Source organism: Mauremys reevesii, linkage group 2, assembly GCF_016161935.1.
Source record: "Mauremys reevesii isolate NIE-2019 linkage group 2, ASM1616193v1, whole genome shotgun sequence".
NCBI classification, from domain to species: Eukaryota; Metazoa; Chordata; order Testudines; family Geoemydidae; genus Mauremys; species Mauremys reevesii.
Window position 1 is genome coordinate 138,305,806 of NC_052624.1, and position 27,280 is coordinate 138,333,085.

Consider the following 27,280-nt stretch of genomic DNA (forward strand, 5'->3'; position numbering starts at 1 on the left):
AGCAGATTTCCTCTTTATTTATGTTTTTCAGTGGTGTGATAATATCTGAACAAGACGGTATATACCCTATTGATGCCCCTCGTGCTCTGGGGCTCAGTCTTACAGTTATCACCACTAGTGCTAATGCTGTTCTCCTTTCCCAGATAGCTTTACATTTTCTCCCTTCCTGCTAATTCAGCAAAAATATGTTCTTTAAAGGTCGAGATTTCATGAAATATGCAGCGAGTATTTGTAATAGTTCTATAAATTGTGCTAGCTTTTGGGTTTTCCATCCAGCTCTACCGTAAAGCAGTGATTTCTTCCTGTGCTATTCTACTAAAAATAACACCTATTTCTCTTGTGCCAATTCACTAAGTATTAGTGCTACCAGAGCAGTAAAAATGTCGGTGTATTTGTGTGTTACATCTTCTAGTAACATCAATGTGTGCTCTTACAGAATTAATTTTGAAAGTTCGGTGGATTTCTCTATCTCAGAGAAAACAAAGCTGTTTGATATCAGCAACACTAGCATGAGGAGGTGCCTCTGGAACCTTTTCTTTCCTTTGCCCGCTATGTGCTGATCCCAACCTTGATCCCAGCATTACGTGACTTTGCAGCCTACTCGACATTGGACGACAAGTGAGCACAGTCCCTGGAATAATGATACAGATATAAGCTTAGTAATCAACAGAACAACATTAATTTATTATTGGAAAAGGATGGCCCAGTGGATAGAGTTTTAGCATGGAACTCAAGAACCCAGTTCCATTAGGCCCAGAATTTTAATGATACTTAGGCATTTGTTCATTTAGTGATACAATGCCTAACTGACTTAGAAGCCTAAGTCTTATCTTAAAAAGTTACTTCAGAAATTAGGACCCTATAGGTATGTCTACACTGCACACACACCCCTCCCCAGCCCCGCCAAGACACTGAGCTTCAGATCCCAGGTCAATTGACTTGGGCTCAAGGGGCTCAGATTTCAGGGCTAAAAATAGCAGTGCAGACCTTCAGACTCAGTCTGGAGGCTGGGCTCTGAGACTCACCCCCTTTGCAGGGTTTCAGAGCCCAGGCTCCTGCCCAAGCCCGAATGTCTACACTCCCACAGCCCAAGCCCCACGAGCCTGAGTCAGATGACCCAGGCCATCTGCAGCTGTGCCAGAAATCTTTTATTATAGTGTAGACTTGCATTAAGATTCATTGAAAGTCAATGGGACTTTGGCCTCTAAATCACTGAGGCATTGCAACAGAGAGTGGAGCAACACATAAATAACTTGGTGTCTCTGTGCCTCAGTTCCTCATTTCTAAAATGGGAATAAATGGTATTTCCCTATCTCACAGGGGTCTGGTAAGGGCAAATACATTACAAATTGTGAGGTGCTCAGGTATTACGGTAATGGGGGCCACCTAAGCAGTATTTATCATCTGGAGGCAGCTCCTCTCCTGCGGTTGCTGTTAAAATATCTTGTTGAAAAAACAATATCAAACAAGCTGTAGCTATAGAAAAGGCATGTAACTTCCCCCCCCCCCATAACTCAAAAATGGCTCACTGGAAAATCTTCAAACTTGTTTTCAGTATCGATCCTCAATGATATTTAGTGCATGAGACTATCTATATCTAGTTGAAGTTGAAAATTTTTGGATGTTAAGCCCAATTTCAGACTTGCAGAAGTCACCAGTCTCAGTGGGTTAAAGCTTGGGGAATTTACAAATTATATTGGCACAGGTGGCTGAACACGTACATTCTGTGATACAAATAATTACATTGCAGGGAATTTACCAGAGTCATTGGGGCAGCCAGTAGGATTTGTAAATCTTGTGAGAAAAAAAGTTGTTTTTCAAAGAGCTTGAAAATCTTAAAAGTTCGCTGAAACCTGAGTGACGTTCCCTCTAGAGGTTACAATCTCTCCCAAGCGTCTCAAGGGCAGTATAACTTCTGCTTGCAGGTTACAGCATGAACCAAAATAGAGAGGAAGTGATCTATCAATCTAATCCTCTCTCTCTCTCTCTCTCTCTCTCTCTCTCTGTATATATACACACATACGCACACACACACACAGACAGACAGACAGACTCTGTATGCATGTGTGTGGCTATGTCCATACCAACTTATATAGCTGTACAGAAGTCTTGGGCTTTCACCACAGCTTGAAGTAGACAGAGCTGGCTGAAAAACATTCACAAACATTTTCATTGAAATCTCCCCCTCTCCCCCCACACCCAAAAAAAGTCAAGCATTCTGCAAACTGGTTGAGAAATGGTGTGAGCTTTTTGCAAAGAAAAAAAATGTTGATGTTTTGAAAATTTAAATGTTGTCAACCAGCTCTGCATTCTGAAGAGGTTCTTCCCCCCTCCCTTTGGCTCCCTGACAGTGTGGTCCTGCAACAAAGACTTCCCTGGGTGTCTCTAACTGTGAAAACTCCCGTAAGGAGCCTTCCCCAGCAGGAAAAGACTCCAGGAACAGTTTATGTAGAATGCATTCATGCTGCTGTCTTTTCTATTGCTGTCTCTGGGGAGCAGGGCATGTCCTTCTTGTCACTGACCCCTTTCCTTTCCTTTCCCTTCCCAGGTACAGATCCCGAAATCCATGAAGGAATTGAGGCACAGAGAAATCAGGGCATCTGACTGACCACCTTCCATATGGGATGGGAAAGATCCATATGAAAGGTTCTCTTTATGCTAGAATTCATGAGGAAAGGATAAGGTTTAAAAAAAACATAAAAGGAATTAAGCATGCTAATCAAGAACACATTACTGGGAAAGGAGACAATTTGGGTGGGCACAGAATTCATAATAAAGAGCAGATTCACACTGGCAGACTGAATGAACAGATCTTAAACTGGGTGAACAGGCATCTGTATTGCAAAAAAATGATAGTAACTATGCTAGACTAAGTAATAACTGCCAAGTTAAGACATTACTGATAAATTAAAAACAAACAAACAAAGAAACAAAACCCTAAGGAGAATATTTTTTTCAAATCGATTCCATAATGCCCAGTGCTAGCAACATTATGCAGAACAAAGTGGGAAGATTAAAGAAGACTAGAGCAGCTCAGAATTCTTTTTTCCCCACAGAAAATTTTGACTTTTTGGCAAAAGTTTATAAACCAAAAACTTTCACCTGAAAACTTTCAGATGAAACCCAACATTTTTGACTCAGAAATGCCACTGCACAGCTTCATGGGAGTTGTAACTCATGTGCTCCCCTTCTCCATCAGCCAGGCTCCCAGGCTGGACTATATCTACCATGATGTACCTTTGTCTCCTCTCTTGCTGAGCCCACGTATGAAGAACAGGAGTCCCTGCTTGTGGTGCATTTTGAATCATGCACTCTGGTTGGGGACCCCGAAGGCACAGAGTAGAATGTGGGCATGAGGGAATCAAACTACAAGTCCCATGAGGCACCACATAGGTCTTCCAAATTGAATATTTTCAGTTTTCTACTGAAAAACAAAATCTTTTTTGGGCGGAGGGGGAGAGTGTGGGGGGTAATTCAATGTTTTGGACAAAAAATCAAACTTTTCCTCAGAAAGAAGTATATTTTGCAAAAAGAAAAAAAAGGAAAAAAATCATTTTCTTGAAAACCTAGTTTTCCATCAAAAAACATTTGCAGCAGAAAATTTTCAAATAGCCCTATGCAGGCCTAACTCCCAAATAATTGAAAAGGCATTTTTCATTGTTCTTGCTTTCTAGAATTGCAGGATTAAATGATTAACTAAAATTTATGAAATTTTCTTCAGTGTAGCAATATTTTGTTATTTCTTTGTTGTATTTGTGGGTGCATACTGTATAATTTTGCTGATGGTGGTATTCTCTGATCCCTCTGGGCCTGATTCTGAAACCCTTGTTCACACTGACTAGTACTTATTTCATGAGGACACTCAATCAACTTCAATGAATCTACTTGAGAAGTATGATACTACTCAACATAAGCAGGAGTATCAGCACCCAGACCCCTTCTAGATTTAGGAATCTAAACCCAACTCCACATTTAAATTTCAAGAGCTCCTCCTTATCTCTGTTCCAAAATCCTGGCTCCAAACACCCCAGAGTTTTGAAAGGAGAAATTAAAATCCAGGGCCCGGGCTGAAGCACCACTGCATAGCTTCAGTTTTAAATTGGTGTAGTCCCACTGATGTCAAATGGTGGAAAATTGAATTAATGCAGTAGTGTATCGGGCCTTAAATCCAGAGCTGAATTTTGCAGTTTCAGCCTTCTTCTAAAAGAAACAAAGCAAAGAGAAGAAATACTTGGGCATATGTTAAAATCCAAAAGGTCCAAAAATATTGTAGATCTGCAGTGACACGGCACAGTTCTCATTGAGACATTTTCATTCTACAGTCTTGAAAAACATTATTGAATTGATTTTCCTCAAGCTTGTTCTCAGCTCAACAATGTTTTTTTTTCTTTTTTGTTAGCTAAACAATCCCCAAAGATTCAGCTATTATAAATGTATCCAGTCCTAAAACAAAACCAATTTATTAAATTGTTCTGATCTTTCTTTTGTGCATGCACAGCTTAGAAATGATTTTGTTTGAAAAGTTCATAGCTGTCATGTGCATGGGGTGTGTTTTCAGCCAAGTCTGAAAAAAAAAGTGGTTTAGAAAGTTTCAAGTGTTTGAAAACTGCATATTGCACATACACTGGATAAGTTTTCCACAGCTCTGAAGAAGGGGTGCTATATAAATTGCACAAACCAAAGAGGCAGTGTGCTGCATGGACAGCCTTTGGAGGCACAATTTCCCCTTCTACTTCCCCCTGCTGTAGAGTGGTAATCATTTGCTGTTGTCCTATACCAAAAGCAAATTATGACACTCCATATATCATCTGTAGTTGGTGGTGGTGGAGCCAATGCTCTACTCCAGGTGTCCATATTTCACACTCATATGCTCCAAGGAGTATAGTAGGCCAGCAGCAACTGCTTACTCCAGTTCAACTGCACCCAAATTCTGGATAGCTTGCACATGGAAGTAAGGAAAATTCTTACTCTCCCTCACACCCGTATGTGTGAATCTGTAGTCCAAGTCACATTATGGCCCTTAATTGTTAGAACATTGATATTTTGCTGGTGGCCAGACAAATGTATGGTTTAGCGCATACAATTTGTTCAAATGCTCCAAAGGTTTAATAATATATGAAGATCCAGAGATCTAAATATATCCATTCAAGAGCATGCAAACATCAAAAGCTCTGTGCATTGAAATGAGTGCAGCTGTGATCCCAAACGTGAAAACATTCAAACACTCAGTGAATTTATTTGAATCTCCCTTCAACATTCAAAATATAAAGGCACACAAGTACACTCTGCATTCATTTCAGGGGTAGATCTCCCATCCCTGAATACAATGCTCCATCATGATCTGAACAGAATGAAAGCTCCAAGTTCGCAAAGGGCTAGAGTGCACCATTTAGTCACAGCTTTGTAGCGGAATAGTGCAGAGTCATATCATTCCCAAGGCAGCGCTGGAGGCCCTCCTTTAGTATACAAACCTCTAGGACTGAGAGGGAGTTCATTTTCCTTCAGTCCTTGGTTTGTCTTGTAAGAATGCCAACCATAGTGACAATTCATACTGGTGTAGTGGTGGTGGCTTTATAATAATCAACTAGGAACTGCACTGAGACTGAAAACACATTTCTCAAACTCATATTTAAAAAAAACCCCAAAAAACGAGTGGATTAAAACACTATAAAGCGTACATTCTGGGTATAAAATAGAACAGAATATAAAAATGGAATAGCATTTTCTAAAAGACTATTTTTGAAACATAGTCCTGGTTATTCATAGTTCACAATGCCATGTGTACAAATATGGTGTCCTTGGAATCAGCCAGTTGAACATTGATAGATTATAGTTTTTACCTCCTGAGAAGAATTGTGTAGAAACAGAGCACAATCGTTTTGTTCAATGAGACATCCCAGATAAAACAGAGTCCCACGTCTTATAGATTAATGTCTTTGATTTACCTTCATTGTCCCTTAGGGTAAAGTTGGGATTCAAAGAAAGGCCTTCATCAAGAGAATAATGGAATCTTGGCCCATTTGCAGAGTTATCTTTGTCAGTGGCACTGATAGTCTGAATGACCTGAAATAAAAATTAAATAGTAAATGTGTTGAAATTTCAACTTGACCCAAATATTACCTGACCTCAGCACAATCTTTAACCTTAGCTTATTTTAATTTTCTACTTGGCTGCAGCCAAATTCAACCCATGAAACTACTGGCCCATTAGCTTGATGTCTCTCAAATGAAATATTTTAGGACTCATACTGTAGAGCAAGCTAAAAGCATCCACACTTTACAATATTTTAATATGGGTCAGGACCTTGCTACAAAGATTTTCCTTATCATCAAGACTGCATACTGGGGACTTCCAGAATTACAGTTTTCCATAAACACCTGTTTTCTGAGAGACAAGACACTGATTAGACAAATGTCTCCAATATATAGCATCCTCTGTGTGTTGTCCCTACTAATGAAATGCAAAAGCACTTGACACTTTTTCCACTCTAACAATGCTTAGGGAAAACAATTGTTAAGTCAGAGTGACAGACACTCAACACCAGCGCTCTGTTTAAATCCCCTTTTAGGACTCAGTACCAAATTGTAAGAGAGCAGAAGATGAAGAGCAGCAGCCATAACTGGTTTTAGTTTGGCTTACCCCAGAGCAACATGAGATGAAATATATCAAGACAGACACCATGATTAGGAGAGCCAGGTTTGAAAGATAAGAGTCCTACAACCCAAATCCCTACTGATTTTTCAAATTGAATTCAAACCAAAACTTTACTAGGCTTTTGAAATGTTTGACTGAATATTTTTCACCTTTCGCTTTCATTTTCTTGGTGGGACTGGAAATTCAAGTGCCAAAATAGTGTAAAAGAAAGACTGTTCTTAAGGTATTTCTGGATAAGACTGAATAAATTACTGCACAGAAATGACAGAAATCCAGGGAGGGAAATACATTTTCTCATGAGATTTCCTGCTCAGTTTTGTAGACTGATAAGTGTCCAACTGTTTGTAGACTCATCCACACTGAACTTGAAGTCTCAACTTTTAGGTGTCTTAGGGGTGCTGTCTGTATTAAAAGCTGAAGTACACAGGCATGTCTCAATATCCACTTATACAGGAGTGGCAAAGCAAAACAAAGAAATGCTATTTTTAAAGTTAATATAATACATCAGTTATTTTATAATCAGTGGAGTCTGAGTCTGAGGCAGATAAGAAGGCAAACAATATTTTCTGATTATTATCTTTTATTAGGAGCTGTGGGGAAGATTTGATTTTTTAAAGGTAGCCACAATAAATTATTTGTCTGATTGTAAGCAATCGAGGCAATTATTTGCCAGATTGTAAGTAATAAAATTACATCTCAGATCATCTATAATCTTGAAGTCTGCAGCAAACTAAGCAGCCTCATACTACAGCTGCCCTTGTTAAAACTTTTGGGAGCAGCTAATTGCTCTACATTACATTTTGAAAAGGTGGTAAACCCCAAGAGGCATACCTGTAATTGAAATGGCCTTGCATAATGAAAGGAGGATAGAAAAGCCTCATCTGATCAGCCTAAATTCAGATATTTAGGTTTTAATGTTTAGACATACTTTGGGAATATTTTCAATTTCAAGGAGGTCAGTTTTTTGGGACTACAGGCGAGTCTCATCTTACGCGGGGGTTCCGTTCCGCGGTTAGCGCGTAAAGCGAAAACTGCGTATAGTCAAAATTACATTGAGTTGAATGGCAGGCGGAATCGCCCGCACTACAGAAACAGTACAGTATTTAAATTGTTATTTTTCTCTTTTTTTTTTTTGCCGACTGCGTAAAGCTGAAATCGCGCATGTTAAATGCGCGTAAGATGCGACAGACCTGTACTGAATTTCTTTTGTTTTTTTTTTCTTTTTTTTCTTTAGTAGATAGTTAAAATTTAGATCAAAGGTCTTAGAAAATGAATGTGTGTTTCATTAAGTAATAGTTCCAAAAACTTGGTTGTTTATTAGCAAAAATACTTTATTTTGTCATACATTGTACACTTTCCTTTGACAAGCTATGTTGTTGCTAATGGAATAATCTTAGGGCTCAATCCTGCTGCCTTTACTCATATAAGTAGCTCTATGTGACTACACTCAGTATGGAGGACTAGACCAAATTTTTCCCTCAAATGCATGTGCCTTCCATTGAAATGCATCCCTGAGTAAGTAGCCTTTGGTTGCAATTTGAAGACCTCATCCTGAAGGAGCAAGTATGCCATGGAAAGCCAGCATTTCTGTTTAGTTGAGATAAAATCAGTGTTCTTCAGGCTTTTATTTGACAGTTATACATTCTTACAATAATAGAGGACTTTTAGAGATACAAAGGGGTGGAAGATAAAGAACTTTTGAGTCACCACTCCACTATTAGAAATAAATGATCTTTAACAATACTGAAATATATGCATTTTTGTTCCATTTTTTCATGAAAAAACATACTGTGGTCACTGTGGTCGATTCAAGGAAAATCTTACTATCCAAATGTGAAAAAATGTACCTGTATCATTTATCTAACATCTCAGGCCAATGATTTTACAGGATCTTGTTTCAGATGCATGCCACAATTTTTCAATATGTTATCTCAAGGCCTCAGTGGCACAGAAGTATTGGTATGGTGTCTTTAGCAGCACTTTAAATCTCAAGAAAATACCCTAGCTATATTCTCCTATTTTTGCATGGGAAAATCCACATTTACTCTACTTTAAAGCCATATAACTGAGAGAGTCTACAGTCATTTGAATTTAAGGCCACAGATGATCACCAGGCCATCTAGGTTTTTTGCTCATAAATTGGGAAAAAATATGAGCAGCACCTTAAGATCTAACCTTTTTATAATCAATTCAGGGAAAAGATGACCAGAAAGGAGGAGGAGGAAGAAGACAGTATTTTTTTAATGCCAGAATGCCACCTAATTGAATAAAGTAATGCAGCAAGCTCTAAGTTCTTTGTCAATGATTAAGTGAATTTGCATCTCATCAGGTTATACCTATGTCACCAGGTGCACCTTGCCAGTGAATAGTGTTGGTTTCATTTGGATGTTAGAACTCACAGCACCCAGTGAGGTGGCAGCCACAGGCAACGCAACAGTCACTATGTGAGTAAGCTGGAAATTACATGCATGCATCCGATGAAGTGGGTATTCACCCACGAAAGCTCATGCTCCAAAACGTCTGTTAGTCTATAAGGTGCCACAGGACTCTTTGCTGCTTTTCTGGAAATTACAGTACAACACCATCACAAAATCCAACTGATCATCATGAAAAAATACACAGAAAAATGTTCTTGTTCATACTATGCAGTAAGATACTATGATGATGAGAAGAACTTGGAGAAATTTTGCTGGAGCTATATTACAATGGAAGGCTTCATGATATTGGGTTGATATCTTGTTGTAGAAGAAAATTGGGCGGGAGATGCAACAATGTCAAAATGTCCTATTTCAACATTTGGGAATTAAATGTTTTTGCTTCATTTTTTTTAATTGTATCATATTGTAGGATGTTATATATTGTATAGTACAAAATAAATTTTAAAAAAATCCTCATAATGTACACAAAACATTTTTTAAAAATTCCTTCGTGGTGAATTTTGAAATAATTGTTTCCCTTTCCGATCTGTAATGAAGCCAAAATCTTTGGGAAAATGGAATTTCTGTCCTTCTCCAGTGAGGAGTGAAGTATAAATATATGGATGGAGGGATTTCTCACGTATATGAGCCTTGTTCTTCCTGCCAGACATTTAATCAGCTTCTCAAAATTTACCACACCTTTCAGATGAAAGTATTGCTATCATTTATCAGGTCTGGATAATATCCATAACTGGAGTCTGAATAGTTCCAGAATACAAGGACCTTCAACTCTGAATACCATCCAGATCTACATGATATGCTACTTTCCCCTCCTTAATAAATAATATGCTTTGAAATGGCTTTTAATTTGTTTAATAAGAAATACGCCATTGAAGAGGATTTTATTTTACAGATGGAAACACGTATGAATAAAAGTCTTTCTGTCTGATGGTGAAATTCTATCCTGGCATAAGCTGGCACAACTCTAATTGACTTCAAGGGGAATTGCACTTGCTTATGATGGATTTGAATTTGGTCCTGTGTCTCAAGCTATATTTACTGTGCATCAGTGAGCAGTTCCTGTGGGATACAGAATGTATCTCCTAAGCAAGGTGAATGCCAGACTAGGAAAGTCATGAGCAGAATATTCAAATGGTCTTCCCCTCACAAGTGGTTTGAGAGGGAGATCCTTTTGGGGTTCATTCTAATAATTCCTTTCTAACACTAGGTTTTATTGAATTAAAAACAAAATAAATTGTGCTCTTGGGAAGGGAGAGAGAAGCAGAGGGAAAGACTGTGAAAATCTGTGTTGCTGTTATTTTCCCCACCTCAATTTATCCCCAAACCTCTACCTAAAAATACCCAGTAAAAAAATCCCACAGATTTATGGAATTAAAAACAAAACAAACCCAGTATGTTAAATCTGCTTTATTCTGTTTAACTGGACACTGGAGGATTATCACTTTGTAAGAAAAAACCTTAGCCAGCTTAGGGCTGCTGTGGGGCTACCTGCACTCTCATCCTAGCTGCTGAGGCAGGAGGAATGGCTGGGCCAAAAAGGTATGGCCTGGGGAATCCCTGACTGTTGGTACAGCCTCTTAGGGCCCTGGGCAACTAGCATAAAATATAGTAGCTCTTAGGATGTCATTGTGTCCCCCTGCTTGAATTGTAGAACTCATCTGCAGCTGAGAATTTGCCCTACTATGTGATTGACTTTATAAGTAGAACTGGTTAGAAATTCTCTGGTGGAACAGTTTTCCATTGGAGAATGCAGAATTCTCAACATTGAAATATTTTGAGGAGAAAGTTTGATTTCAACAAAGGTCAAACAGAACCCAGCAAGGGATCTGATGGAATCCTGCCAGCCAGATAGGTTTCCGTCAGACACTTACCTGGTTTCCTGCCAGCTCACCCACCCAACTCTTCCAAAATCTGCCAGGCAGGCTGAAGGGAAGACTGGAGCCTGAAAGCGCTGGCTTCAAGATCTAAGGTTCCCAGCTCTGCTGAGGCTCTCAGGGCTTCCAGGATCTTGGTTCCCCATCAGCCCACCCAGCAGAATTTCATTTCAAAATTATTGATTACCCTAAATGAATTTTTTGAATTCTGTTTTGTGGAGAAAATTCATTTTGGGAGAGGTGAGAATTTATTTTTGTGGGAGGTACTGATTTTGTGGGAGGCAAATCTATTCATTCTGCTATAAGAAAAAAGAAGTGATTGTGTGAGGGGGTAAGTATGTGGTGCATGGTGGAGAAGAAAACTAGGGATGAGGCCTAGGTGTATTGTGGTGGGGTGTTTTTCTTAAAAAAGCCAGTCACATCTTTTTTTCCCTTCCTAGGCATAGACTGGAGATTTTGCTTCATCTGTAGTGTCCTCAAGGGGAAGGTTGAGAGACAGAGACAGAGACAGAGACAGAGATGTAGAAATTAGCGATAAGCATGGTAATTGTATGTAAATGTTAATGTGGAAATCATGCAAATTTAATGTAAATTAGTAATAATTCTTTTTGATGGGCCAATGTAGGAAAGTCTGTTCGACCAACCATCTTGTATTGAAGTCAATCTTGATTCTTTAGTTCCTCCCTTAATTTATTTTTTCCTCTGCTATTTCACTTGTAGCATCAAGCAGTGGGTCTGTGAGTTTAAATTTGTCTCAACAGATATCTCTAGAGCAAAGTTCTTCAATCATTTCTTTAAATTGCTCATTTTGTGGTTCATTGAAGGCAGTGTTAGCGTAAAAGAAGTTATAAGTTATGAAGTCCAAGTCTTTGCCTTTCAGTTGCTTTTCTGGCATAATCACCAACTGAATATACAGATTATTCTTTGTCATTTCCTGAAATCTGAAGAAAAACAAAGTGTTTTCCTGAATTGATATTGAAAAGCTGCTGAAAGACTGTGAACAAGAGTTTTAATTATTGCGACTTTCAAACAGAAAATAACAGCATAGACAATGCCTCACTTCCAGGATCATTAAAACAGTAGATGTTCTGCTTTTCCACTTCAAAAGACAAAGTATCATTCAATGTCACATTTGATCTTAAAGGATCTTTACATTTTTATTTCGAATTACCTATTTTCATTACTTCAGTTCACTGAGGGTTGTTTTTTTTACTTTTTTCAACTTCAGACATATTTAATCAGTGACTAATGCAACAATGTTTATAATCACTAAATATTTATCAGCCATTTGCAGTATTGATCAGCAACTTTCATATGTACTGCAACTAGAATGAGAAACAACCCTTTAGTCAATTCAATACTGTGAAGCCTGAAAAACTAATAATCGTTATCAATTGCCCTGCCTCCTTCCAAGAGTTTCCAGACTCTAGCAAACCAAGCAGTTCTAACAGTTCACAGTGCTATCAATTATCAGAGGGGTAGCCGTGTTACTCTGGATCTGCTTTTACAGTGCTGTTGTTCAATCCCAGTTCATATATATATATATATATATATTCATGTAAATACTTCAGATTAACTTACATCCAATGGAGTCCAACAACAACAACAACTGATTAAAACAGAAATAAAATACTTGCAAAAAAGCTGGGACAGTGGGAGAGAAAGGTTGAACCCAAAACCCATGTGTTTTTTTTTTTTTTCACAAACCTGCAAAGTAACTCATCAGGAAGGCTGCAGTGTAGTTGTAGCTGAGTCAGTCCCAGGATATTAAAGAGACAAGGTGGGTGAGGTAATATCTTTTATTGAAGCAACTTCTGGTGGCAAGAGAGACAAGCTTTTGAAGCCTGGTCTACACTAGGCATTTAAATCGGTTTTAGGAGCGTAAAACCGATTTAACGCGAAAACCGTCCACACTAGGAGGCACCTTATATCGATTTTAATGGCTCTTTAAACCGGTTTCTGTACTCCTCCTAACGAGGAGTAACGCTAGTATCGGTATTAACATATCGGATTAGGGTTAGTGTGGACGCTGATCGACGGTATTGGCCTCCGGGAGCTATCCCACAGTGCACCAGTGACCGCTCTGGACCGCAATCTGAACTCGGATGCAGTGGTCAGGTAAACAGGAAAAGCCCCGTGAACTTTTGAATATTTCCTGTTTGCCCAGCGTGGAGCTCCGATCAGCACGGGTGGCGATGCAGTCCGAAATCAAAATAAAAAAAGAGCTCCCGCATGGACCATGCGGATGTGATCGCTGTAAGGGCAGGCAAATCCGTTCTATCAGCGCTCCGTTACAGAAGATGAAATTCAGAATCCTTTTTTAAAAATCTCCAGACAGACGCCATAGCAGGGACTCAGCGCACTGCAGCGTGACAAGCGTAACGGAAAGCCAAAGAATCAAATGGATGCTCATGGACTGGAGGACTGAAGCTATCCCACAGTTCCTGCAGCCTCCGAAAAGTATTTGCATTCTTGGCTGAGCTCCAAATGCTTCTAGGGTCAAACACAGTGTCCGCGGGTCAGGGCATAGCTTGGCAATCTACTCACCCACCCCCCACCAGCGAAAGGTAAAACAATCCTCTGACTCTTTTACATGTCACCCTATCTTTACTGAATGCTGCAGATAGACGCGATAGTGCAGCACTCAACACCAACATCCTTGCTCCCCCCCCCGCCATGGGCGGCTGATGGTACAATACGATGGAAATCCATCCTCATCATCAGCATCAGCTGATCGTACAAAAAGATGGAAATCCATCCTCATCATCAGCCTCAGCTGATGGTACAAAAGGACTGGTAACCGTCCTCGTCATCAGCCTATTGGCCCTAATTTTTTCTGGTGGATGGATGGTGCAATATGGCTGGTAACCATCCTCATCATAGCAACAGGGGGCTGAGCTCCATCAGCCCCCACCCTTCATGTGTAAAGAAAAGATTCAGTTGCCCCTGGACTAGCAGTGGGATGCTGGGCTTCTCTCCTACACACTGCTTAATGTCCTGTCTGGACTATCATAGCAGCTGGAGGCTGCCTTCCACTCATTTCTCACTAACAAGTCACTGTGTCTTATTCCTGCATTCTTTATTAATTCATCACACAAGTGGGGAGACAATGCTATGGTAGCCAAGAAAGGCTGGGGGAAGAACGGAATCAACAGGTGGGGTTGTTACAGGAGCACCCCCTGTGAATAGCATACAGATAATAATTTCTGCAGGCTCTGACACAGAGCAGCTGTGCTCTCTGGTTCTATGATACGGTGGTTCTCTAGCACACTTGCCTATATTAGGCAGCACTGATTCTATTTTTAGATACCAAAAAGGAGGGATTGACTCAGGGAGTCATTCCCAATTTTGCTTTAGCCCCTGGCTGATCGGCCAGGGGCACTTATGACAGCAGCTAATGGTACAAAACGATGGAAGGTGCAATATGGCTAGTAACCAATCTTGGCTTTTGTGCCCCTGGCTGATTGGCCAGGGGCACTAGCAGCAAATGGTACAAAAGGACTGGTAGCCATGATCATCCTCAGTTCCAATTTATGGAAGGGTTTGGATGGTGCAATATGGCTAGTAACCATCTCTGCTGTCATGCAAAAGCAAAAGCATGCTTCTGTGTAGCGCTGCTGAATCGCCTCTGTGAGCAGCATCTAGTACACATACGGTGAGAGTCACAAACGGCAAAACAAGCTCCATGATTGCCATGCTATGGCATCTGCCAGGGCAATCCAGGGGAAAAAGGCGCGAAATGCTTGTCTGCCGTTGCTTTCCCAGACGAAGGAGTGACTGACGACATTTACCCAGAACCACCCGCGACAATGATTTTTGCCCCATCAGGCACTGGGATCTCAACCCGGAAGTTCCCAGGGGCGGGGGAGGCTGCGGGAACTATGGGATAGCTAGGGAATAGCTACCCACAGTGCAACGCTCCAGAAATCGACGCTAGCCACGGACCATGGACGCACACCACCGATTTAATGTGCTTAGTATGGCCGCGCTCCACCCGATTTTATAAATTCTGTTTTACAAAACCGGTTTATGCAAATTCGGAATAATCCCGTAGTGTAGACGTACCCTGAGTCACACAGCTCTCTTCTTCAGGTCTGGGAAAGGTACTCTGAGCATCACAGCCAAATGCAGGATGGAGCAAATTGATTAGCATAAGTAGTTAGCATCTGCCTTGAATGGTTCCTTAGAATATGTACTAACTATGTACGCTAAACAATCTGCTCCACCTTACACTTAACTGTGATGCTTAGAGTACCTTTCCCAGACCTGAAGAAAAGCTTTTTGTGGCTCAAAAGCTTCTCTCTTTCACCAATAGCTGTTGGTCCAATAAAAGGTATTACCTCACACACCTTATCTCTCATCAGGAAGTGACATTTAAAACACAGGTTTTAGACATACATTCATACATTGCTGTTATATATCTGATTTGTTATATAAATTATGTTTTTCATTAGATGGAACTTTTAAACTGAAGTTCTTAAGATTTTCAAAAATGAAAATATATGAAACCCAAGAAATGCTGAGCAATATTTTGCTATTGTAATTATTAGTACAGAACCTGAACTCAGTGTTTGTCTACACTACCGCTTAAGTTGATGTAACTTTTTTCATTCAGGGATTTTAAAAAAACACCCACTTGAGTGATGTATGTTACATTGACTTAAAGTGTTGTGTTATGTTGAGGGGAGAAACCTTCCCACCAACATAGCTTCTGCCTTTCAACATAGCACAACTTGGCTGATGTTGTGTGGTGGTGAAGATAAGTCCTTAGTGTTTACATTTTAGCCCTCTGCTTTAAGAAACAGGATTCTTCCGGTTCTAGTCCTTCCTACCTCTGGGATTCAATCAAGTTTTAATTTCCCAAACCAAGCTATTTTACCAAAGAGGGGATAGCCTCTTACAACTGGAATGTCTTCTGTGAACTAGTCCATAAGGCCACTATCCTCTTTTCTTGAAAATTCCTCCTCTAATTCTATTTTTGCTGTGACCCCTAAAGTAATTTTTCCATTGTGATGACTATTTGTGGAGCTCAAGGAAAATTTAAAGGTCCAAGTCTGTATTAAAATAAAGAAAAATCGTTTTCTCTCTTGAAGTGTTCTTTTAAAAGCTAATTTAATTTTTACACACAACAGTGTAAAGCAAAGCAATATTATGGAGTTGCTTGACAATTTATTTGCCCTGTGATTAGCTGAAGTGAATGACTTTTTTTTTGTGAAATGTAAAATTTGATGTTTGAATCTATTTGTTTTTTATAATCAAGTAATAGAATTAAATTTCAGCTTTTTAACTCAAAAAGTGTTGCGTCCAACATGGGGGAATCTTTATTAGACCTTGTCTTAACCGGTAAAGAGGAACTGATTATACAACTAAAAAATAATGGTAACTTAGGTATAATTGATCATGATTTGATCACATTTATAATGTGCAAGCAAATAAAATCCAGACCTGTAATGTATATACTTAGTGCTTTAATTGCGCTAGTTTCTCAAAGCTATAAATAATTATGAACCAAATCAGCTGGGAGGAAGAATTTAATCAGGAAGACTGTGAATGATAATTGACAGTCTTTTAAGAACACTTTACAAGATGCCCCAAAATTGAAGGCAGCTCTTATATATATTGTATAAATGGAAGACAAGGAAGTTGATAATGATGACAATAAATCAGAAGCAAGGAAGTATAGAAAATTGATAAGGCAAGGAAAGGGACACCAGGGGAAATCTATGTCCAACAGACTTAGGGACAATAAAAAGGAGTCTAGGTATACTAGGAACAAATAAAAAAACAAACAAACAAACAAAATCTTTGACAATGGTATTGGTCTGTTACCAGATGAAAACAGTAGAATTATCAATAATAATGCAGAGAAGGCAGAAGTGTTCGATAAATATTGTGGTTCCATATTTGGGGAACAAACAGATGATAACACTCTTTCCATTCCACTAATATTTCAGGAGGATGTTAAACAGAAGCTACTTAAACTAGACATTTTGAAATCAGCAGATCCAGATAAATTGCATCCAAGAGTTTTAAAAGAGCTGTCTGAGGAGCAAACTGGACTATTAATGTTGAAGTCTTGGAGTACTGGGGAAGTTTCAGTTTGTCAGTTTGACTGTGTGCTTGATTGTTTGCTTGTTTCTTTGAAAAGTGTGAATTAGGAGAACTTTGTTCCAGGTGGGCCTTGAGTGGGCCTGACTGCTATAAAAAGGCAGTCAGCAGCGAACTAGCTGCGCAGAGAACAGCAGAGGCTAACAGAGGGAGTTTGCCTGGGAGTTCGCCTGAGGAGAGCCCACTGAGGCTTTCATCCCACGGGCTCCTCTGAGTTGCTGCAACAGCTGAGGAAGCTCTTGGAAGGAAGAAATTATGGAAGGTGAGCATTCAGCTGTTGTAACCTGCACAGGTTGTGCCATGTTTGTCTTTCTTCCACAGGAGAGAAGCGACTTTGTCTGTACAAAGTGCAAGCTGGTTCCCATATTGGAAGAGAAGGTTCGAAGTCTGGAGCAACAAGAATCGACCCTGCGTTGCATAAGAAAAAATGAAAGATTTCCTGGACAGACATCAGGATATGATTTTATGGGCACAATATCCTGAAGAATCAGAGCAGGCTGTGCAGAGGGGAGAGAGGGACGGTGAAGAAACTTGGCAGCATGTGACCTCCAGAAGAAGAAAGAGGAGCGTCCATGTACCAGCAGTGGAGATACAGATTAGCAACCGTTTTCATGTTCTTTCCACAGGTACTAATGAGGAGAGTGGACTAGATGGTACATCTGAGAGAAGGGAGCAGAAGGAGACTCCACCGATTGGAAGGCATGAGATGCACTGTCCTAGGGATGGGGGTTCCACGACCACCGCTCCCAAGAGAAGGAGGAGGGTGGTGGTGGTTGGGGACTCCCTCCTCAGGGGGACTGAGTCATCTATCTGCTGCCCTGACCGAGAAAACCGAGAGGTCTCCTGCTTGCCAGGAACTAGGATTCATGATGTGACGGAGAGACTGCCGAGACTCATCAAGCCCTCGGAAAAGGCCTGGGTAAGGATCGTCGAATTGTGGAAGTCAACGAATGGCTACACAGGTGATGTCAGAGAGAAGGCTTTGGATTCTTCAACCATGGGATGGTATTCCAAGAAGGAGGAGTGCTAGACAGAGACAGGCTTCACCTAACGAAGAGAGGGAAGAGCATCTTCGCAAACAGGCTGGCTAACCTAATGAGGAGGGCTTTAAACTAGGTTCACCGGGGGAAGGAGAACAAAGCCCTGAGGTACGTGGGGAAATGGGATACCTGGAGGAAGCATGAGCAGGAGAGTGCAAGAGGGGAGGACTCCTGTCTCAGACCGAGAAAGCGGGACAATCAGCGAGTTATCTTAAGTGCCTATACACAAATGCAAGAAGCATGGGAAACAAGCAGGGAGAACTGGAAGTCCTGGCACAGCCAAGGAAGTATGATGTGATTGGAATAACAGAGACTTGGTGGGATAACTCACATGACTGGAGTACTGGCATGGATGGATATAAACTGTTCGGGAAGGACAGGCAGAGCAGAAAAGGTGGGGGTGTTGCATTGTATGTAAGAGAGCAGTATGACTGCTCAGAGATCCGGTATGAAACTGCAGAAAAACCTGAGAGTCTCTGGATTAAGTTTAGAAGTGTGAGCAACAAGGGTGATGTCGTGGCGGGAGTCTGCTATAGACCACCAGACCAGGGGGATGAGGTGGATGAGGCTTTCTTCCGGCAACTAGCAGAAGTTACTAGATCGCAGGCCCTGGTTCTCATGGGAGACTTCAATCACCCTGATATCTGCTGGGAGAGCAATACAGCAGTGCACAGACAATCCAGGAAGTTTTTGGAAAGTGTAGGGGACAATTTCCTGGTGCAAGTGCTGGAGGAACCAACTAGGGGCAGAGCTCTTCTTGACCTGCTGCTCACAAACAGAGAAGAGTTAGTAGGGGAAGCAAAAGTGGATGGGAACCTGGGAGGCAGTGACCATGAGATGGTCGAGTTCAGGATCCTGACACAAGGAAGAAAGGAGAGCAGCAGAATACAGACCCTGGACTTCAGAAAAGCAGACTTGACTCCCTCAGGGAGCTGATGGGCAGGATCCCCTGGGAAAATAACATGATGGGGAAAGGAGTCCAGGAGAGCTGGCTGTATTTTAAAGAATCCTTATTGAGGTTGCAGGAAAAAAACATCCCGATGTGTAGGAAGAATAGTAAACATGGCAGGTGATCAGCTTGGGTTAACAGTGAAATCCTTGCTGATCTTAAACGCAAAAAAGAATCTTACAAGAAGTGGAAGATTGGACAAATGACCAGGGAGGAATATAAAAATATTGCTCAGGCATGCAGGAGTGAAATCAGGAAGGCCAAATCACACTTGGAGTTGCAGCTAGCAAGAGATGTTAAGAGTAAGAAGAAGGATTTCTTCAGGTATGTTAGCAACAAGAAGAAAGTCAAGGAAAGTGTGGGCCTCACTGAATGAGGGAGGCAGCCTAGTGACAGAGGATGTGGGAAAAACTAATGTACTCAATCCTTTTTTTGCCTCTGTCTTCACAAACAAGGTCAGCTCCCAGACTGCTGCACTGGGCAGCACAGTATGGGGAGAAGGTGACCAGCCCTCTGTGGAGAAATAAGTGGTTCGGAACTATTTAGAAAAACTGGACGAGCACAAGTCCATGGGGCCGGATGCGCTGCATCCGAGGGTGCTAAAGGAGTTGGCGGATGTGATTGCAGAGCCATTGGCTATTATCTTTGAAAACTCATGGCGAACGGGGGAGGTCCCGGATGACTAGAAAAAGGCTAATGTAGTGCCCATCTTTAAAAAAGGGAAGGAGGAGGATCTGGGGAACTACAGGCCAGTCAGTCTCACCTCAGTCCCTGGAAAAAACATGGAGCAGGTCCTCAAGGAATTAATTCTGAAGCACTTAGAGGAGAGGAAAGTGATCAGGAACACTCAGCATGGATTCACCAAAGGCAAGTCATGCCTGACTAACCTAATTGCCTTCTATGAGGAGATAACTGGGTCTGTGAATGAGGGAAAAGCAGTGGATGTGCTATTTCTGGACTTTAGCAAAGCTTTTGATACAGTCTCCCACAGTATTCTTGCCAGCAAGTTAAAGAAGTATGGACTGGATGATTGGACTATAAGGTGGATAGAACGCTGGCTAGATTGTCGGGCTGAACGGGTAGTCATCAACGGCTCCATGTCTAGTTGGCAGCCGGTTTCAAGTGGAGTGCCCCAAGGGTCGGTCCTGGGGCCGGTTTTGTTCAATATCTTCATTAATGATCTGAGGATGGCGTGGACTGCACTCTCAGCAAGTTTGCAGATGACACTAAGCTGGGAGGAGTGGTAGATACGCTGGAGGGTAGGGATAGGATACAGAGGGACCTAGACAAATTAAAGGACTGGGCCAAGAAACCTGATGAGGTTCAACAAGGACAAGTGCAGAGTCCTGCACTTAGGACGGAAGAATCCCATGCACTGTTACAGACTAGGGACCGAATGGCTAGGAAGCAGTTCTGCAGAAAAGGACCTAGGGGTTACAGTGGATGAGAAGCTGGATATGAGTCAACAGTGTGCCCTTGTTACCAAGAAGGCTAATGGCATTCTGGGCTGTATACATAGGGGCATTGCCAGCAGATCGAGGGATGTGATGATTCCCCTCTATTCGACATTGGTGAGGCCTCATCTGGAGTACTGTGTCCAGTTTTGGGCCCCACACTACAAGAAGGATCTGGATAAATTGGAGAGAGTCCAGCGGAGGGCAACAAAAATGATTAGGGGGCTGGAACACATGACTTATGAGGAGAGGCTGAGGGAACTGGGATTGTTTAGTCTGCAGAAGAGAAGAATGAGGGGGGATTTGATTTGATAGGTGCTTTCAACTACTTGAAAGCGGGTTCCAAAGAGGATGGATCTAGACTGTTCTCAGTGGTACTCGATGACAGAACAAGGAGTAATGGTCTCAAGTTGCAGTGGGGGAGGTTTAGGTTGCATATTAGGAAAACCTTTTTCACTAGGAGGGTGATGAAGCACTGGAATGGGTTACCTAGGGAGGTAGTAGAATCTCCTTCCTTAAAGTTTTTTAAGGTCAGGCTTGACAAAGCCCTGGCTGGGATGATTTAGTTGGGAATTGGTCCTGCTTTGAGCAGGGGGTTGGACTAGATGACCTCCTGAGGTCCCTTCCAACCCGGATATTCTATGATTCTAAGAAAACTAATGTGCCAATTTATAAAAAGTGAAAAGGTCTCTCAGCATGATATCAGTCCCAGGCAAGATAATGTAGCAGCTGATATGGGACTCAAATGATAGAAAATTAAAGGAGTCTAATGTAATTAATGCAAATCAACAAGGATTTATGGAAAACAGATCCTGTCAAACTAATTAATCTTTTTTGATGAGATTACATGTTTGGTTGATAAAGGTAATAGTATTGATGAATATACTTAGACTTCTGGAAGGTGTTTGAGTTTGTACTCAAGAACACGTTCATTAAAAAAAACTAGAATGACATAAAATTAACATGCCACGCATAAAAAGAAAAAGAAAAAAAAAGAAAAAAAACTTGGCTAACTAATAGGTCTCAAAATATAACTGAAATGGGGAATTGTCATCAAGCAGGTGTGCTTCCAGTGAGGTCCCCCAGGGATCAGATCTTGGTTCTATATTTAACATTTTTATCAATGACTTGAACTAAAATGTAAAATCATCACTGATAAAGTGGACAGATGACACGGAAATGGGGGAGGGTAAAAAATGAAGAAAACTGGTCACTGATTCAGAGCAATCAGGATCGCTTGGTAAACTGAGCACAAGCAAACAACAGGAGTTTTAATGCAGCTAAATGTAAATGTATTAATGTAGGAAAAAAGATACAAAATTGGGATTTTATGTCAAGCTGGGAGTACCTTAAACCAAATATGTGTGGAGTCTAAGAATCTAAGAATTGAGGTTGCTTGATGCAATGAGTTCCTTAATGGGACTTATTGGTCATTCTCACCAATTGTGGCTAAGTCACAATAAATAAATGAGATCAAATGTCTTTTAAATTATTCTGAACCATGATATCTATCTGAACCATCACACATTTTATCATAAGTAATGGTTAACTTATAATGTTACCCTCATCTTTCCTCCCCTCTTTCTTAATATTTGTCAAACTCAGTTGTTGCATCTTGTCTTCAATTACATGGTAAGCTCTTTGAGGAAAGGCCAATGACTACTTATGTGCACTTCCACAATACAAATAATTAATAACAGAAAGTGTGCAATACAGTTTTCCTAGTTTAAAAAAAACATTAGTAACAAGCATGCTGTTCCATCCTTTCATATTAAACTAGCGTGTTATAAAGTCCTTCCTATCGGTACTACTCCTGGATGTTAGATTGTAGTGTAGCAAGGGTTATGGCATCATTCACACCAGGGAACAATAGCTCTGGAGAGAAATATAATCCCAGTATACATCAGCAACAGATGTCAGTGTGGTCAGACATATTTGATCATTTAATGAATAACGTGCTCATAACTTTCCATTTACAGAACTTCCTTTTGAGAGTTTAAATCTTCATCAACGTGAATAATTTGCTGATTTAAAAAACTCAGCAAAGAAAACTCATAAACATTTCAAAGTTTGCCCTGTGCCATGTTATAACTCATTAAAATATACCTTGTCTTTAATTTACATCATTTAAAAATAAAAGCATTGCACTAGATAGTACCTAGAAGTCAGAAAAGAAAGTCACATTATTTAGGAGAATTTCACAATTTTTTTGTCGCCATTTAGTTTTGTTCAATTCTTCAGTCCCTCATGTTGTACTTTATTTGCTGTGGCTATTTCTTACATTGTAGATATGAATACCCTTACCCTTTCCTCAATGCACACATGAATTTTCATGTTTTTGATGTGAAAGCCATTATTGCTCAAAAAATGGACCCATTAAGAAAAAATGTGAGTACCCTTGTATTTTGAGTGTTTTTCATTTTGTTACAGATAACACTTTATCTCTAATAGCTGCTCAATATCTGCCTCAGATTGTATTGTAATCCATGGTGAAAAGCAATTACACCCTAACATCAGTTTTAAGGCTATCAAGCAAACTAGTGCTTAGTCAGCAGGAAGTGGTGGCGAACAGTGCAGAATACTCAAAGAGAGTGAAAGATGTGGAAATATGGTAAAGCCTAGGCACTGATGGAGCATACCACCAATGGAAGTAGCAGTAGAGCAGTACTCTGTTATTCAGCCTCAGTTTTAAAAGAAAAAAAATGTCAGCCTCCTTTGTATTATGAACGTCTAATGTCATTTCACAGGACACCCATGCAGGGTTCATCCTGTTTGTAATCCTCAGACAAACTGCTCTTTAGGACAACAAAATGTGCAAAGAAACACTATGGCAGCCATGTTGTGTCTACCATTGTACAGAGCACCATGAAGGAATCTTGTACTGAGTGACAACTGCGGTGGGAGGGACATTGAATTTGCTTTGTACCATTGATGATGATGATTACTATAAACAAGATCATGGGTTTCCAATATATATTCATTTAACAGATGTGATTATGATTTTGACTATCTTGACTGAACACAGACATTGACTTTTTAACACTGTCACAAAAAATTTTTTTAAAAAATCCCCAAAACACATTTCCCTCCACCTATCACATTCAAAAGTCTGATCAAATACAAAGTATACAAAATACAATGGCATTCATTTTTTTTTTGCCTATAAAAATATGATGCTCAAGTACTCATTGAATCAAAATTCTTTTGCATGCAACATTAACAGAAATAAAGCTGTTCTTTTGCCATACATTAGAGGAAAAAGAACCATGAGACCGATGGGTTACCTGCCCGGGCTTTGCATTCTCACAGACAACTAAATCATATTCTCTGGCAAGCTCTGGAGGGTTGTCATTGACATCCAAGATTCTAATATCAACTGGAACATGGCTTAGCAGGCCAGGGTTGTCTGTAATACACACAAAAAATGGATTCAGTCATTTGACAGTTTTAATACACACTCTAAAGCCTTAGTTTAAATGAAATATCTTACAATCATGTTTTGTCAGAGGCTCCAGCTACTACAATAGAACTTTCAGTAAAGATAATTTTATAAAGATCCTATTTGCTGAGTCTCATTAACATTTTGAAAAATGAAAAATGAATAGACAGGCACAGCATGAATACTAAATCGCTATTTTGTCATATCAAAAAAAATTACAAGTTACTCAGGAACTGAAGTGGGAGAAAGTTGTCAGAGTTTATTGGATGGTGTCACACTGTATGCCAAGAAATGATCAATTGGCTTCACAATTAACCTGAAAGTGTCACTGCAGTGTTGAACAAATCTAAATTTAAATATAGTACTTTTGTTTTCCTCCATCCCTCAAAGATTTCAGGGTATGAAAATAAAATACTGAAGTGATGAGAAGAAAAAAACAAGCAAACATATTTAAGCCATTTTGTCAAACTGGGCTCCAGATTCCGTGCACGATATTTCACAGCTGCAGATTATATAAATATAATAAAGTCAGCCTTGATGCTGTTTCATTGAAGTCAATGGGAGTTTTGCAATTGGCTTTAAACGTGCATATAACCATATAAACAGTGATAAAATAATTAACAATAAAGGCTTAAATTGTTTAGGTTAAAAAAAAACAAAAACAGAGTTTATTGTACCAGATTAACTCTGTCTCTGATTTAAACCACCCCCCCAAAAAGTACAATAAACAGACTTGTTTCAATTAACAGTTTTACATGATGGAATGGGAAGGAAATGCATGTTCCCTCATTCTCATTATCTTACATTGGCTTTTTATATTTCATTGTATAAATTTTATGTGAAGAACCTTTTATAATTAGCATTCTTCATTATAATATACTCAGCTCCTGTAACAATATTTCTTCCAAAAAGTTTCAATATGCATCTCAGAACAGAAGAAAAAAATCTTTCCTAACTGGTTAAAAACGTAGACCCTTTGCTGAAAATTGTGCACTTCATTTTTATATCCTCCACTGGAACCTAACTAGCAGTAAAATATATTGGGATCCACTATTTCAGGCACTGTATGGATGTAAGTTGCTTGTCACTGCCACAGAGAAGTGTGTGTGTGTGTGTGTGTGTGTGTGTGTGTGTGTGTGTGTGTGTGTGTGTGTGTGTGAGAGAGAGAGAGAGAGAGAGAGAGATTGTAATCTTAATCTAAATCTAGTCTCTAACCTGGATATCTTTGCCTTAATTAGCCCATATCACATACCTCTATCAAAAAGGTTATTGATGTGATGGCTTAGACTCATTACAACTTTGCTGACTGCTGCTCAGAATTCTTCCATCTTATTGATTAGATGAGACAGCTTTCTAGTAAAAAAAAATCTCTCTAAGGCTATTTCTACATTTGAGCAGGGAGGTGCGATTCCTAGCTCATGTAGACATACCCATGTGTAGTGAGGTAGCACTATTTTTACGGAGCTAGCTCGCAAAGCTTGCAGTGGTCCATGCAAATCACACTTCTCAGCTCAAATGTAGAGGTAACCTACATCACCAAATAATATATCAGAATGCTGACATTCTAGTATATTTTAACAAGGTGAGATCTTCAGTCTTTTCTAGTTATAGGTGGACTTTGGGATAAAGGTTCTGATCTACAGGGCCCCTTATGAGTCTGCACTCTCTTGCATGCACAGACAAATGAATACAAAATATGTGTTTCAAATTATACTATACTTCCCCCCATTCAACAGTTCTTAACGAGTTAAATAGGAGAAACAGGAGGAAATTAAAATAATAAGAAGAAGTGTCACTCATAGGGATGGAAGACAGGATTGGGATAGCATAAGAACATCTACTCCTACTCCAAACTTTCCCCCCAGTATTAGAATGCAAATCAAATGAGCCTTTTCAGAAGTTAGATACAGGCTGGACACTTTCATTTTCTTGCTTCAACTTTTCTCGTGTGTTGATATTTTCAGTTCAGACTTACAAAAAAACTGGTTACCTGCCCGTATTGTAAATGTTGTTCTTCAAGATGTCACTGCAAATGTGTATTTCATTAAGGTGTGCACATACCCAGCACACCATAGCTGGAGAGTTTTTTGCAGCAGTACCCATTGGAGATCACACACGAGACCTGCACATCCTTGTGGCACCTGAGAGTATATCAGGGTGGCGGCACCCTACCCCACCCTCTGTTTCTTTACACCAGAAAATGGCAAAACAAGACTGAGATGCAGAAGAGACAGGGGGGTGGGTTGTGGAATACATGAGGGCAACAACATCTGAAAGAACAACAGTTAAAATACATATAACCATTTTTTCTTCAAGTGGTTGCACACGTGTATTCCACTCAGGTGATTCACAAGCAGTACTATTAGGAGGTGGAGCTCAGAGTCTGCAATATGTGACTGCAACATGGCCTTCTCAAAATTTGCATCAGCTCTCAAAGAAGTTATGATGGTATAAGGATGAGTGAAGGTTTGCACCAAGAACCAAGTGGCAGCCCTACAAATGTCCAGTAGGAGGACATCCTTTTGAAAAGCCAGTGAAGTAGTCTGAGCTCTCACTAAATGAACCAATAATGTATGTGGAGGATGGGTATCCGTTACTCCCATGAGCCATGATAATACAAGAAGCAATCCATCTAGAAATTGCGTGGTAACTGCTTGACCTCTAAATTTGTCAGCATAAGTAACAAATAGCCAATAGGACATCTTAAAAGGCTTAGTCCTATCAGGATGAAAGGTTCATGCCCTCTTTACATCCAAAGTATGTAGATGTTCTTCGTCCTTATTTGAATGTGATTTTTTTGGAGGAAAGAATGAAATGCAAATGAAAGGCAGATACCACTTGTGGCAAGGCACCTCCTTCATCTCGCCAGACTTAGCACTTCCCCCTCTGGTGGTGGGGGTCTGGGGTAAATCAGCCCCACTCTGGGCAGTGTTTGCCTTCCCTCTTCTGTGTTCCTTTGACTCTATTTTCAGGGTAGGCCTCATGGCTGGCCTAATGGGTATCTTCCACCAAACAAAAAGGAAACAGTTTCACAAACTCAAAACAAAGGGGGATTCCATTCCCTGCCTTCTCACTGGGGCAGGGTGTTGTCTTGTCATTTGCCCCTTGGTGTGAGTCCTTCACTTACCAGAAACTCAGGTTTGGATGCTTCCCCTATGGGAAGGAGCACAGCCTCTCACCCTGGAGAAGCTTATTTCCCTGCTGCCACTAGCCTGGCAGGAGCTTGTCTCTCTTTCCTCCCCTTTTCTCTCCCCAGAGGAGGGGTTTTTAAAGGCCTCGGGCAGCCCTTAATTGGATTCAGGTGTCCCCAATTGACCTGATGTA

The 27,280-nt window shown here is 40.3% G+C and overlaps 1 protein-coding gene across 9 annotated transcripts in view; it reads right to left on the reverse strand.

Annotated features, from left to right (window-relative positions):
• Nucleotides 1-27,280, reverse strand: part of CDH18 (cadherin 18) — a 623,460-nt gene that overhangs the window by 14,061 nt on the left and 582,119 nt on the right. For all 9 annotated transcript variants that reach the window (XM_039526199.1, XM_039526200.1, XM_039526196.1 and 6 more), the window contains 2 exons: nt 23,802-23,923; nt 5,946-6,063 (listed from right to left, as the gene is read on the reverse strand). In XM_039526199.1, the coding sequence (XP_039382133.1) occupies nt 5,946-6,063; nt 23,802-23,923 (240 nt within the window). The remainder of the gene's footprint in view (nt 1-5,945; nt 6,064-23,801; nt 23,924-27,280) is intronic.